This window comes from Triturus cristatus, chromosome 11 (assembly GCF_964204655.1).
Source record: "Triturus cristatus chromosome 11, aTriCri1.1, whole genome shotgun sequence".
Taxonomy (NCBI): domain Eukaryota; kingdom Metazoa; phylum Chordata; class Amphibia; order Caudata; family Salamandridae; genus Triturus; species Triturus cristatus.
In genome coordinates this window covers 533365944-533381906 of record NC_140594.1, presented here as the reverse complement: position 1 = coordinate 533381906, position 15963 = coordinate 533365944, and the positions used below count along the sequence as shown (strand labels likewise).

The window sequence follows — 15963 nt, the reverse complement described above, 5'->3', positions numbered from 1 at the left end:
ACCTCTCAGCAATCCCACTGTGTGGGGCTTACTGTAGGTCCCTGGTGGCCTAGTTGGCCCACAGTGACCCTCAGTAGCGACGGGGACTTAATCCCCCAATGCAGAGCGCGCCAGGAGGCACATTTCAAGAGTCATACAGGGAGGGGGCGGGGGCTCCGGCAAGTTTCCGTTTTTTAAACATCTTATTTTAAGAAGGGGAGCTGTGTAGCCCCCCCTTCTCTTGAGCCTTTTGGGCCCCGGGGACCCCATGCCCCAAAACCTGATCCATTTTTTTTATTTATATCGCCTCGCGCCACCCTCCTGAGGTCGATTACGGCCACGTGGACCCCATCCCCTGAGACATGACAAAAATGTATTTTTGGAAGGGGGTCCGTGTGGCCCCCTTCCCTGGGCCTCTCTTGGCCCTGGGGTACCCATCGCCTGCATCCTGGCCAGCCTTTATTTCATTTCGTTTAGGTGGGCATGTGGCCCCCCTCCTGAGGCCAAATATGGCCCTGGAGACCGCATCCCCCGGGTCCAGACTTCCGTTTAAAATAAAAAAATAATTATAAATTAAAAAGGGAAGGAGCCGAGTGGCCCCCATACCGGGCCTCTTTTGGCCCCAGGGACCCCATACCCTGGGGCATGGCACCACGTTGGGGACAACAGGAGGAGCCCCAATGCCCTAGCGGTCCCTGCCGCCTCCCAGACTCCTGCGTGAGCAGGTATTGCTTTCAGACAAGGGGAGCTGCAAACATGCAGCTCCCTTTGCCCAAAAGCAATTTGCTTTGCTTCATGGAAGCAATAGCAGTTTTTCTGTTCTCGCTTCTATGAAGTGAAGTAGAAGTTTGTAATGAGCAGTGCTCCCACCCTGCCATTGCCAACTGCAATGTCCCAGGGGTGAGCACGTCGGGACATTGCTAGATCCGGCCCTGGGGGTGGCAGTCCCCAGGACCATTAAAGGCTCCTGGGTGGGGGGGGGGGCACGGGGCTCACCTCCCTTAGAGTTTAAAGTCCAGGGGAGGTGGTGGTCTCCGGGCCCGGGGGGCTGCAATGGACCCCTGTATCTTTAATATTCGATACCTTGGGGAGGTGGTGGTCCCCGAGGCAATGTGGGGGGCTCGAGACCACCACAATTAGTATTTAGAAGTAGCCTCCAGAAGGTGCCGGTCCCTGTCGCTTGGGGGGCCCACGAGGCCCCCCAGCCCCTAATAAATTGAAGTCCCGGGGAGGTGGCGTCCCACCGGCAGTGTGGGGGGAAAGAGCCCCCCATGCATTTTTTTGTATAAGGCCCGGGGAGGTGGCAGTCCCCAGGGCTGCAAGGGCCCCCGCGGGCCCTGCTACATATTAAAGCATTGCCCCAGGACCTGGCCCACCCAAGAGCTTGAAACAAATGAAGCGCAGGAGCCCGCGCTTCGGTTTTGTTTATTTTCGGCGAATTTTTTTTTTTAAACATACTTTTTGAGGCCCTGGGGGGTCCCACAGTCTAGGGGGTCAGGGTGTTTTTACCCGGCCCCTTATCTTGTTTTTTAAGTTTTTTCTTGTGACTCGGTTCACAAAATGGCTGCCAACACTTTCTGGTTTGAAGTGTTAGCAGCCAATCAGAATAAAGCTCGTGCTCGGAAGGGTTCGTGCATCCACCGCGGCAGCCAGTTATGGATATTTTTTATTTTTTGAATTTCTCAGAAACTACTGAATGGATTTTTACATCATTTAACAAAAAGAAAGCTTTCTAAACCAAGAGCTATCTTTTTGCTAAATTTGGTGTAATTCCGTTCAGCAGTTCAAGCTGTAGCTTTGTCTAAAGTTTCCTATGGAAATTAACATGGAGAAAACGTGTTTTGGGCCCCCCTTTTTTCTCGACCCGCCGTTTGATGATTCACTCCCGGGACTTTTGTTTTTTAAATAGTAGACCTGTGGGGGGGGGGGCTCGAGCCCCCCATACGCCCAGGGACAGCCACCTCCCCGGGGCACTAGTATTTAAATCCGGGGGTCCGTAATGGTCTCCTGGCCCCGGGAATCACCACCTCCGCTGTGCAATTGTTGGGAGGGGGGCCGCGCGGCCCCCCCGCCTGGAGCCCTTCATGGCCCTGGGGACCGCCACCCCCAGGGCCGGCTCTTGCAGTGTCCCAGGGGCCCACCCCCTGGGACACTGCTGTTTGCAATGACAGGGCGGGAGCCTCGCGGCTCCCGCCCTGTCATTGCAAACAGGGAAACCTACTCTCGCTTCAATGAAGCAAAGCAGAATTGCTTTTCCATAAGGGTTGCTGCATGTCAGCAACTCCCCTTGTAGAAAAGCAATGCCGGCTCCCGCAGGACGCGGCGAGCCGGCGGGACCGTGGGGGGATTGGGTACCCCCACACGGTCCCCAACGAGAGGCCAGGCAAAGGCTGGCCACGCAGCCCCCCTCCAATTATTAAAAAAAATAATAATAATGGCCATGCCCCGGGGAATGCCGAAAATTGCCTCAGGAGGGGGGGCCATGCGGCCCCCCTTCCGTTTTTTTTTATTTAACAAAATAAGGGTCAGGCCCTGGGGGATGGGCTCCCCAGGGCCCAAAAATAGGAAAGGAAGGGGGTCCACACAGCCCCCCTTCTAAAAAAGTAAATAAAAAAAAGACCAGCATCGCCCCGCCCCCTCCCTGCAGCAATCTGCAAACACGCCCCCTGGCACGTTGTAAGATGGGGAACTAATTCCCCTTGAATACTGGGGGTCTGCTCTGTGGCGCATACTGGAGGAACCTGGTGGGCTAGTTGACCCCCAGGGGCCCTCAATATAGAAGGGGAATTAATTCCCCAACTTACAACATGCCAAAGGGCGTGTTTGCACACGTCACCTCAGGCCCCGCCCCCTCCCTTCACCACTGTGCAAACGCGCTTCGTGGCGGGTTTTAAGAGGTAGTTTAGGGGTACCGCAACGCATAGAGTTCCCTAGTGTATGTAGGTGTTTTCACTGTATTCTAAGTGTCTTTTAGCATAGCACTGGCTCTAGGCCTGGTTACCACCAGTACCCGTCTGAAAAAGTTGTGGGCACAGGATGATTTTGAAACAAGGCCTCTTTGCCTCTGTTGATTCTTTCTGCACGTCTTTCTTCTTCCTGCAATTTTCTTCATCTTTGTGGACTTCTGTTGCCTCTTTCTGCATTTCTTTTGCTTCTTTCTGTGCGTTTTTTCTTCTTTCTTCACATGTCCTATCTCTGTAGGCATAGTTAGAAACTAGCATTTAAAAAACGTTTGAAATTCACTTAAAAATCATAGGTTTCAGATACGTTATAGTTAGAAATTAGCATTTAAAAAACCTTTGACATTCACTGAAAAAAACATAGGTTTCAGGCACGTTATAGTTAGAAATTAGCATTTAAAAAACCTTAGAAATTCACTGAAAAAAACATAGGTTTTAGGGAAAGTTATAGTTAGATGGGCATTTCACTCGTACAAAACCATAGAAATTCCCCCGTTATAGTTAGTTCAGCTAACTATAACTCGCGCCCCCGCAATGCACTGCTGATGACGTCACATATTACATCACTCATGACATCGTCAGTGACATCACTGATGACATCACTGATGACATCTCAAATGACATCACTGACGCACCTTATAACATGTGGCACACAAGACATTTTCCACACCAATCACAAACTGTGATAGCAGCGCAAGGGCACTTCAAGCAGGAGAGCGTAGAGGCACAGTCACACAAACATGCTAGTTCCTAAAGATGTGTATTTCTTTTCAGATGAAAAACAAATTTATAAAGAAGATTCCAAGAGATGCCGAGGCCTCCAATGTTCTGGTGGGAGAAGTGGATTTCTTGGACAGACCATTTGTGGTGTTCGTGAGGCTGAGCCAGTCGATCATGCTGGGAGGAGTGACCGAGGTGCCTGTTCCCACAAGGTAGTCAGAGTACTTATCAATACCTATTTGAAATAAAAATGTGGTAGATTTCATAATCTGCTGGGGAGGGGAGATGGCGAGGTGGGGTGGAGTAATTTGCACTAACATGCTATTTAGTACTGCATAACGTATTGTAAAATTAAGTATTTTGTTCCTGCTCTGTTTTTGGCAGCGTTAGGCACTGTTTAGCAAAAGTAAAAAATTATGTTCGTATTTTGTCTACATAGAGACAATCTAATCACTGGTAATTGCTGCATCAAAACAGCAGATTTTGAGTTCATTCATATGTGCCTTTCACTCAAGAATATCAACATACGAAGCAATAAAATCAATAAATGTGAGAAACTCTTTAAGTTAACATGTAAAAAGTAAAAAAATAGAGAGGAAAAGAAATATCAGTCTACATGGCCTCAGCTAGCGCACAGGGAGACATATCTGTAGGACCGTACAGTGTTCCCTGGGTGTACTTCTGTAATTCGTTTTTCTCAGGTCCCAGCTTACTTCGAACAATGTGTTTTGTTAATGCTTCCAAGATGTCACAGTATGCAATAGCTGTAACCAGGAACATTTATGTGATCCAACCACTGATTAAATTTAAGGGATTGGACACTAAGGTTTTACAAATATTCTGAATCGTTCTATTATTTTTACTTCAAATGTTATATTAAGAATATATATTTTCATCAACAATGTGTAACTGACTGAGTAGAAAAATAACATTACAAAATGTATTTACTTATGAAAATGATGATATTTTGAGTAGGTAAATTTGCATTTTTCCATTTGATAAATTCATGGTTTAGAACTTTAATTGAGTGATACTAAGTATACGATGCTATTTTATACTGGCTTTGCTGTTGCAAAAAAATGTCAACATTTCCAACCTAAACAATGTTAAACAAAACAGCTCATCGTATGATGCCACTAAAATGAATTGCACACATTCTGGTTGCAAGGCAGCTTCCAAAACATTATGCCATATTTGGTGTGGAGGAGTTTGTTAAGTCCGTCCATGACATGCACATGTTTTTAGTTGTTTACTTTACACATAATAATACTTTTTCATCTACTCTTTGTTCTACACATCAAACAATGCAGCAAACTCTAAAGCAGAGATGATATCTACTCAGATATTTGCAAAACCATGGTTTTCGTTACAGCACTAAAGAACTAAGAGTTGCAAAATGTATTTGTTCTGATGAAGGCATTGCTGTCATATGGATATACCAGGGGGCAAACCCAGTATTCCTAGGAACTCGGGTAAATATAGATTTAAAGGTACTAAGTACTCATTTGAATTCATTCGAGTACAATGTCATTTTTAGGGAGTCTCTAGGAGTTTTAACAGAAAATTACCTGATTTAATAAATGAGCGTAGGAAAGTCGTCTTTTTTGCCCTGACCACCCCCATTTTCTTGACTGATGCTGGTGGTTACTGACTCTGAAAGTGCCCTGGGCTCTGTTAAACCGTCCAGGGGACAGTGCTCTGTCCTCAAAAGGTATATGGTAATTGATATAAGCCTATTTGGCAAAGACAACCTACCTGTAGGTCCCTATTATATGGTAGGACATGAACAATTAGAGACCCCGGTGGACTTAATGCACTTAACTTTACAATGCTGTAGTGGATGATGTCATTTTAATGCCAGGCCTGCCTTGCAGGCTGGTTTGAAAATAAAACTATGTCCAAATATCTACTTTGTAATTAATAGTGCCTCCAAAGCCCAAAACTATTTTTTGGGAACTTATTAGTTACTCCTAAAGTCACCCTAGGTACCCTACGGACAGGGTGCATTGCTATAGAAAGCAGGGATAATATAAAAGATGTTCTAAGGAAAGTAATTTTACGTTTTTGCAGTGCTGCTAGTGCCATAGGCTAACATGGAGAAGGCTTTATTAAACTTAATACAGTCTAGCTTTGCTTTGAATCTAACAATATCATTCAAAGTATTGAATTAATGGTCACATCAAATCCAACAACTTGCCATGGTTAGATTTAATGTAACTATTACAGGGAAGTAGGTTTCAAACTTGAGGTTACCTAAAGCAGCCCTGTAGCAGCCTCCTCTGATTGGCCAGCCTTTGAGAGCCTAGCTGCTCCCTGAATATGTGTGAAGAGGCCTGGGGCTAAAACAGTACAGCCATTTGGTCGAAGGAGATTTGCTTCATGGAGAAGCCAGGGAGAGGAAGGGGCCTAGGGAGATAAGTTGTGACTTCAAAGGCAGAAGAACAGTTTCTTTTAGAAGCCAGGCCACCGGCCATGCCTTGATTCCCAGCCAGATGGGTGGCCCCCTAATTAAAATAGGAGAGAGTTCTGGAAGGGTCAGATGTTAGTCACACCTTTGGGCTGTCTTACTCAGAACACACAATAAGGAGAGATGTTCTACATTTTGATTTTTAGAGAACAGTGCATTGTGGGTCAAAAATATGCCACACTTAGCAGGACATGGTCATAGCAGAGGGAGGTAACTTTTCCCTTAATGGATGAGATGTCCCCCCCCCTTTGCCAACCCAGAATGTCGGATAAATATGGGAGAGCGGCAGAAGCTCATCAGAACACTTCCTGGAACAAAAAAAGACAAAGGATTGCATTGCTGGACTCTTGGACTGTACCACAGAATGGTTGCACACAAAAGACCTGCACCTGCTTCACTCTCAAGGCTCCACAAAGAAAGGACTGTGCCTGACTCACAGGAAAAGGAGTGGACTCCCTGATCAGCAACAGGTACAACAGAGCTAGAAAAAGTTACCTGCAAGCGGAAAAAGAGGATCACCCCACCTGCCCAGATGCAATTGGAATTTTCATGGACTGTGCAGGTGCATTGTGGAAAATTGACTAACCCCCAAGAGGAAATCCAGCTTCTCTGAACCCTTGGACTGAGCTAGTGGACTCTTATTTTCCCGAAAGGAACCAAGAAACTACAAGATCTGCAAAGAAAGAAACTTTCTGCAAAGTTTTGTAGAAAATCTCCAGGAGAAGACCGGCTCATCTTTGAGAGCCAAGCCGCCATCATCGACTTGCGAATCGGCCTGACCGCACTGTTTTGTCCCTAAGAAAACTCCCGAGCTCCTCGCAGCCAAGGAGAAAGACTCATTGAGGTATCGCACTGCAACAGGTTGTCAAATCAAATTTTGGATCTAAGAAGCCAGAGAACCTGCCGATGAGTCCATCAAGGCGAGAGAAATGCTCTGAGAAAATGACTAAGGGGCATATTTACAATGCCCAGCGGCACTTTTACGCTGATGGAGCATTACTTTTGTGACACCCTGGAGGCGCAGTGTGCCAGCCCATAATTACAAGGCCAAACAAAGCCACCCTGCATGGCTTTTCATGGTCTTGTAAATATGGAGTAAGGCAATGCCTTACTCTGAGGGGAAGGGGTGTTGCTGTGGGTGTAAAAACATAGGAAGGCGTCCTTTCCTGCACACAAACAATTATGCCAACAACACAGGCACCCTTGCACCATGGGGCAAGGGTGCCTGCATTGGCCCTCGGCTAAAGTTTGTGCACCAGGGCTGGCAGAAAGGACATAAATGCACCCTATCTTGTAGATAGGCCACCTTACTGCAGTTTTCTTTTGATGTAAGGCAGCACAGCTAGAAGGCTTGAGCCACTGTCCTACACCAAAATATTGTATATATGGCCCTCAGTTCAAAGGTAAACTTTGGACCAGCACCTATCTGATCTGTGTTGAATTGCAGTCGGCCTAAAGCTTTGAATTTGTCCTTGTCCAGCGAGACCAGATAGCTGAGAGTGGTGCTTTAATCTTTTTTGCTCGAGAATGCACAGATTTTTATTTTATTTAAAACATTTTAATTCTCTAGTCCCCTATATTGGAATTTAGTAATTTTGGTGACATTTTAAAGATAATAAATATTCTTTATTTCTATAAATTGTTGTTGGACTTTTATTGTGTTGTATCTTTTACTTATTTACTATTTTGGGACTATTAACCCCCCCCCCCCGCGGCGTGGGGGGGGGCGGCGCTGTGCTCGTGACGAGCCCAGCTCGTCATGAGGCACAGTGGAGCTGTGCTCATGGCGAGCTGGGCTCGTCACGACTCCGCCCACTAATTGATTCTCCCGCACAGGAGGGGAATCAATTGAGCGTGGGAGTGCCACGATTGTTATGACGAGCCCAGCTCGTCTTGAGCACAGCTCCACTGTGCCTCATGACAAGCTGGGCTCGTCATAAGCATGCAAGCAGTTAAATGCTTTACATATACCTATCTCCTACGTTAAGCCTGACTGCTTGTTTGCCAAGCTACCAAGGATTAATGTATTAAGACTTGACTAGTCCTATTAGTTGTTTTTATATTATTACTAGCTGAAGGTGAATACTCACACCTACTAATTATCCACTATCCTACAAGGCAATGCATTACAGTAATAAAAATACATATATTGTATTATGGACACCATACATAACCAACATATGGTGAAGGAGCAGTACAGATTAAGTAGTTCAAAAAGGGATAAGGTATGCAAAACAAATTATATACAATGTACACTAGACACATAGACAAATTAATCCAAACCCTGACAAACAACAGGCCAAGGATGTAGTTCCCACAATCAATGAATGATCCAGTGATAGTCTTTCAATGTTTAGGTCTGCAAATGACTTAAATCAAAGACTTTCTCAGATCAAGGTCCAGGTCAAAACCTGCAATTAAAGACAATGATTCAATCTATATTTGGTCTAAGCGTCTTTAATTCATCCTGACTAATGTGATTAGACATACACAGTGGCAATGATTTATCACCTTGATACTTGAAATAAGATATTTTTTGTCAAGTTAGTCTAAAAGTCAGTTGTTGCAAACATTATTGTAAACCTATGAGTAAAATTGATAGAGAATATTATTTGTAAAAACGTATGGTATGTGAACCAACCTAGTCATTGGTGCCGTTCACAAACATATATATGTATATAGAAGAAGAAAAGGGTGCTCATGATAGCTCGTACAATGAAACAGTGGCATTACTGAAAAGGAGTACTCCCTAATTAACAGAAGCCCATATTGTTCTCTCACTCAATATCAAACAAAAAAGTGTAATCCTCCATGTAGGGAAGAATAATCACCATTCAGAATGAGCCCATGTTGAATAGAGGTAAAACGCAATTTGTTTTCCTCTCCCAAAGTTATCAGTCAAAATGCTGTAGTCAAGTAAGTCCTTCGTAGTAGGGAAAATTATATAAAAACTGGATACTTTGCCTTTGTTAAAGGGTGCAAATGTACCCCACAGTCTGGTAGAGATTACAGAATAATGTATTGCTGAAAGGTGGTGATATCCCACCATCAGATGACAAAAGAATGAATAAATACCTGAATTGATTGTGTGTACCTTCCGTGGCTCTGACTGTCCAAAATAATGCTGCTCTGTCAGAGAGAAGACTCTTCAAAAAGCCAGGTTTTTAACTTGGAGAGGTATCTTGTTGCTTGTAATGGGGGCATTGTAGGAGAAGGCAGAGCCTTCCATTTTCATGGCGGGAGTCATTCGATTATTTTTTTAGAGCAACTTGGGGGTGTGAAAGCCTTTTCCTGCTCCTATGTTTTTTTGGGTGGCCATGTAAGTTTGGCTGATGATTATGACACTAGGCTCCTGGCATCTTTAGTTGGAATCGGTGCATGTCTGAAAATGTACATTTTAGTAGGAACTATTGCAGACTTTGCCTAAGCAATCCACCTGTTTAGACAATTAGTTGAAGTACCCCCTTTGAAGTCAAGTGACAGTAACTATATCTGATATCACATCTAGGTGACAAGATACGGAGAGTACTCTTGGTGAAGGCTTGGTTTTACTCTATCGTGGACTTTTTTGAGTAAGCTTCAGTCATTTAAATATTTCTTCTTCATCTCTCATTCTTCTATACACTTTCTCAACCATCTATTTAATTATTTTTTGTCCCAGAAATGGTAGAAATTTCAGGAATTATCTCCATCTATATCTGAAACATAAAATTTTCAATAACAGTAAACTGTATTTTAGTTACAAATTGTGTATAAGTACCTATGTTATGTATTATATCTCTATTTCCAGCCTTGAAAAAGTCTAAAGACACAAGACATGTGTTGGCTGATGTCCTTGTGATGCCCGCACCATGTGGCAGGCACCCCATGGGATGCATGGTGCCCCCAGGCCCAATAGAGGAGGTCCAGGGGAGATGCCAAAGTCGCTTTCAGTCAGCCGAGGCTGGCTACCGTCATTCAAGAAATTACAATTTGGCTCCTCTTCCAAAGGGCTCTGGGAGCCGGTCATAAAAGTAGAAGAATACCCCTGCGGGTTTCCCTCCGACATCAAAATCAGGCCCTTAATGAAGAAACTATTGACCTATTAAGTTACAGTTCTAAATGTATTATGTTGTTTGGGAGCTTAGGTATGCCATGTTGCACGGAGAAGAAGCTACAAAATGATCACCCATCTATTTCTTTTGTAACTATATATATATATATATATATATATATATATATATATATATATATATATATATTACCTACTGGCAGTCGCCAGTAGGTAGTTATAGTTAGGACCCATTTTCCATAGGAAATCCGCAACATTCTATTTGGAATAACGTTGGCGTCGATTGATGAATCTTTGTGAAAGTTTCCAAACTTTTGGCCAGCTCCGGTCCGCTCCTATCCTGAAAATTTCACGGTAATTCGTCAAGCGGGGGTCGAGAAAAAAGGGGCGTCCCAAAACGCATTTTCCCCATGCATTTTCCCATAGGACCTGTTGACGCAGCTACAGCCCGAAGTGCTGAACGGAATTACACCAGATTTGGCAAAGAGGTAGTCCTCAGTTCAGACTCGTGCCTTTTGCTTAAATGGTGTAAATCCGTTCAGTAGTTCCTGAGAAAATCAAAAGTAAAATCACATATATATCTGGGTGTCCAAGAAGTGTTGGCAGCCATCTTGGAACCAATATACATGATAGCACCTCATTAAAAAGCATTGCAGTTAATTTTAAGACTTTAGTTACATTATAAATCATTTGTTGATGGTACCAAACTCATTTTAGGAATTGTGGTGTGTTCTAAGTTGATTTTACCATGTGAAATAGCCTTCTGCTGTGATATCATGAATCATGTTTGAGAGAAAACTATGTTCTCATGCTTTTCCCACAGAGGTTTGGAAGGTGATCTATAAGCTAAACTAAGAGCATATTTTCTGTAAATTCACATTATCTTTCTCAGTCATGTAAGAATGAAGTCTGACATTCTCAGTAAAACATGTACATCCAACAAGGGCAGAGACTGTCAGTTGATTCCTTTGTGTTCTACTGCAGCTTCCCAGAATGTTCTAAAGAACAACTAGAGCGCTAACAGTCCTACTTATGACAAACATATGGCACACCTGAAGTCATCTTGGTTGGAATAAAGTGGTAACTCTTAAAACATTTAATTTAAAAAGGAACACAATGAGGGGGTTCATTTTGCCATATAAATTATGATTAGTGCTGAAGAAAGAAAAATTAGTGCTGCAGAAAGAAACATTAGGGCACATTTTGAGTGACTTCTCAAATCCTCTTATATTTTAGTAAAAAACTTCTGACATGCAGACTGAAACATGCACTTTCAATGCCAGCAGCAGACTTCCCTGGTGAGCAGTAGCTTTACTGCAGTGATCTAATAAGCAACTAGAGTGCTAACATTCTGAATTTATGGCAAATGTGTGACACATCTGAATGCCTTCTTGATGGAATCAAAGTAAAAAACTGAAAGTATTTCCTACTGAGGATCCTGTAGTAAATGAGGAAATTAGGAAACATCATAACAAATAAATCTCCCAAGATGGCCACCAGAGACAAAAGAGCCCAAATGTAGCCGAATTATCACCCAGATGTAGCCCAAGTATAGCCCAATAACAGAATGTCCCAGAGTGTTCTAACGAACAACTAGAGTGCTAACAGTCTTACTAATGACAAAAGTATGGCACACCTGAAGCCATCTTGATTGGAATAAAGTGGTAACACTTAAAACATTTAATTTACAAAGGAACAAAATGAGGGGGTTCATTGTGACATAGAAATTATGATTAGTTCTGCAGAAAGAAAAATGAGGGCACATTTTGACTTCTCAAATCCTCTTCTATTTCATAAACAAATTCTGACATGCAGACTGAAACATACACTTTGAATACCAGCAGCAGACTTCCCTGGTGAGCAGTAGTTTTACTACAGTGATCTAATGAGCAACTAGAGTGCTAACATTCAGAATTTATGGCAAATGTGTGACACATCTGAATGCCTTCTTGATGGAACCAAAATAAAAAACTGAAAGTATTCCCACTGAGGAGACTGCAGTAAATGAGGAAATTAGGAAACTTCATAACAAATAAATCTCCCAAGATGACCACCAGAGACAAAAGAGCCCAAATGTAGCCCAAATATCACCCAGATGTAGCCCAAGTATAGCCCAAGGACAGAATGTCCCAGAGTGTTCTTAAGAACAACTAGCAAAAACAAAAGGAAATGATGGACAGAGTGTTGAACATTGCAAGCACTCACCCCCAGTCAACTGATCTGGGTTTAATCCATCACCATTCTTTAGCCCACTCTGCCACCCCAGGTCAGACATGGCCAGTCTGACCCTGTGCCTCATGGGAACAGTCCAGCCCGAAATGCCAAGCCATGTCTTCCCTGGACCGGAAACAAGCTTCCTAGGACCGGTTTCTGGCATTTCAGCCGTCTTGAGCCAGGCTTGCTTGAATCCAGTGGCAAAGTGAGCAAGGGACTCACGTCTGAGCATACCCTGCCAACTTATGGTGAACAAAGCAAAAACCAAAGAAAATGATGGACGGAGTGTTGAACATAGCAAGCACTCACCCCCAGTCAACTGATCTGGGTTTAATCCATCACCATTCTTTAGCCCACTCTGTCACCCCAGTTCAGACATGGCCATATGCAAATCAGTCTGACCCTGTGCCTCATGGGAACAGTCCAGCCCGAACTGCCAAGCCATGTCTTCCCTGGACTGGAAACAAGCTTCCTAGGACTGGTTTCTGGCATTTCAGCCGTCTTCAGCCAGGCTTGCTTGAATCCAGTGGCAAAGTGAGCAAGGGACTCACGTATGAGCATACCCTGCCAACTTATGGTGAACAAAGCAAAAACCAAAGGAAATGATGGACGGAGTGTTGAACATTGCAAGCACTCACCCCCAGTCAACTGATCTGGGTTTAATCCATCACCATTCTTTAGCCCACTCTGCCACCCCAGTTCAGACATGGCCATATGCAAATCAGTCTGACCCTGCGCCTCATGGGAACAGTCCAGCCCGAACTGCCAAGCCATGTCTTCCCTGGACCGGAAACAAGCTTCCTAGGACCGGTTTCTGGCATTTCAGCCGTCTTCAACCAGGCTTGCTTGAATCCAGTGGCAAAGTGAGCAAGTTGTGTGTTTTGCTGTTCGCCCTATGTGGGAAGGGTATGCCCAGACGTGGGTCCCGTGCTCACCACGCCACTGGAGTCAAGCTATCATGCCAACAGACCCGTTGGACTCGGATAACAGATGACAGGCGGGACATGGAGAGGTGCACCAAACTGACCCTACAGGGCGGGCATCAGGGTTTGCAGCTGCACAATACACCACACAGCGCATGTGGGATGGGAGTGCAGCACAACAATCCATAGAAAGCAATAGGGAGGGGACAGGACCATGCACATGGACAACAGAGAACAGAGGGGAAAGAGGAAATGGTAGCTAGCTGACCATAATGGACAGACAGGAGAGAAAGCTGCAGCATAACAGACCATAAAGGGCAGGAGGGACGGATCAGGGGCATTACAATGGAACAGACAAGCCAGGAGGGAGGGAATAGGGGTCTGCACATGGAAACAGAGGGCTGGGGGCAAGGGGGCAGGGCAGGAGCAGCAAGATGACCATGGAGGTCAGGCTGGATGGGCACTAGAAACAAGACACACCATGGAGAGCAACAATGAGACTATGATGGCATACACACAGACCATGGAGGGAAGGTGGGAGGGGGTCAGGGGCATCTAGCTGACCAGCACAGAAGACCATGCATGGCAAGCGGGAGGGTTAGTGGCAGCACAATGGCTATGATGGGCAAGAAGGAGGGTGCAGGGGCATGCACAAAGGACCATGGAGGATAGAAGGGAGGGTCAGGACCTGGGCACAGACAAGAGAGTTCAGGGGAAGGGGCCTCACAACAGACCGCGTGGGGCAGGCAGGAGGAGCAGTTGCAGCACAACAGACCAGGGAGGGCAGAAGGGTGTGGCAGTAAAATGGACCATGGAGGACAGGAGGAAGGGGATAGGGGTATGGCATGTGGACAGGCAGGATGGAGGTGGCAGGGACAGGTTACAGTCATCTGACAATGCTAGGCAAGTGGGAGGGGAGTGGCAGCTCAAAAGAACACTCAGAGTAGATAGGAGTGGCAGGTCCATGGAACATGGTGGGCAAAAAGGATGGAGCAGGGGCATGCACAAAGACATTGGAGAGCAGGGGGAAGGAGAATAGGGGCAGCAAGCTAAGCACAGAGGCTAAGCAGGAGGTCAATGATGGGCCATAGAATTGGGCAATGGAGGGTAGGAGGAGTGGACTGGTACATCATGCTAAATGGAGGGCAGTGGCAGCACATCAGACCATGCATGGCAGGAGGGAAGAGGCTAGTCCATGGATTCAGACAACAGAGGATAGGGAGGAGGTGGATGGGGCAGCAAGCTAACTGTTCAGAGAAGGTGGGTATTAGGAACTTTATTGTTTTTAAAATGTGTGTCTGTGCGAACTACTTAAAATATGAACAAGTATGCAGCATAATCTCACTTTTATTCAGGAAGAAGAGGACGTTTGTGACTGTGACTCCGGGCTCACTTGGCAGAAACACCCCCTGACCCTCCACCCCCCATTGCAAAATGTAATGCCCATGAAAAGGGTAGGTGGACGCAGTGTTATATAGAACATAGTCCTGAGAGCACGATTGAAAATGAAAACTAGATATAGTATATGGTATAAACTATGCACCAAAAAGTGTGATATAAGATGAACCGGGCGTGAAATATAATATGCAATACATTGTACGCAATGACAGATTCATTGGAGAGCGCGAGATACCACAGGCAATAGCGCGTGCTATGCGATATGCGCCTTGCAGTGTAATATGCACAGGGCAGTGTTGTGTAACCTAACTAGTCTCTAAAGTTGTAAAATAAAATATGTGCTGGGGAGTGTAACGTTGCATATGCACTGTGACAAAGATATGGATCCCAGATTGTAATATGTATGGCATAGCGCTGTGCATTATAACATAGGCATCGAGGAAGGCACGTTAGATGGGGCAATATAACCCGTGCGAAGGCAAGTGTGGCATGACATATTCACGCGGTGGTGTGACAGTGCACATGGGCTAGAGAGTGTCATAGCATACGCACTAGCTGGTGGAATACAACACAGAGGTGTGAGGCACTCGGCGGGCACTGGTGGGTGTAACACAGCATTGGGCTCAGCCAGGAGCACGCTGTGACTCTCAAGTGAGGTTCGTCTCCTTTCCAGAGAGTAAAATAAAAAGTATTACACATCCGGCGGTGGATGTGTATTTTATTAACCGTGAGGGGGGTTTCTTGCATAGTTTGGTCGAATTTTTGACGAATCCCCTTTGAATGGCTTGGTGTGCGTGTATATTAAATGTGCCTGTCAATAGCTACCCATGTTTGTATAAATAAACGACAAGGGTGTCTACTTGGAGAGTACCCACCGGCGGGTGCACCGGGATTAGGCACGGTAGGGCGTCAGACACGTCAGAGCTTCACTTGCAGTGTAAATACATTCCACGTGGATTCATTCTATGCATAGTTGCCTTTTAATGAATATCACGCAAATCGTCATGGTGATAGGTACGTACGGTTTGTCCATCATGTCCTAGGTGTTTCTATAAATATATTTAAAAAAATAAAAATAGAAACCAAAGGCCATGACCCGAGGGTTGGGGTCCCCGGGGCCGATTAAGGCCTTGGGAGGGCCAAATATATTTTTTTCAACAAAAAAAATAAGGGTGCAGGCCCTGGGGGATGGGGTCCCCAAGGCCAGTAAATTAGAAAAAGAAGGTGGGCCACACAGCCGTCCTTCTTTAA

At 45.0% G+C, this 15963-nt stretch overlaps 1 protein-coding gene across 4 annotated transcripts in view; it reads left to right on the top strand.

Moving 5' to 3' along the window:
• SLC4A5 (solute carrier family 4 member 5) overlaps window positions 1-15963 on the top strand; it is a 753917-nt gene that overhangs the window by 347023 nt on the left and 390931 nt on the right. For all 4 annotated transcript variants that reach the window (XM_085633456.1, XM_085633454.1, XM_085633455.1 and 1 more), the window contains one exon: window positions 3714-3871. In XM_085633456.1, coding sequence (XP_085489582.1) covers window positions 3714-3871 — 158 coding nt within the window. The remainder of the gene's footprint in view (window positions 1-3713; window positions 3872-15963) is intronic.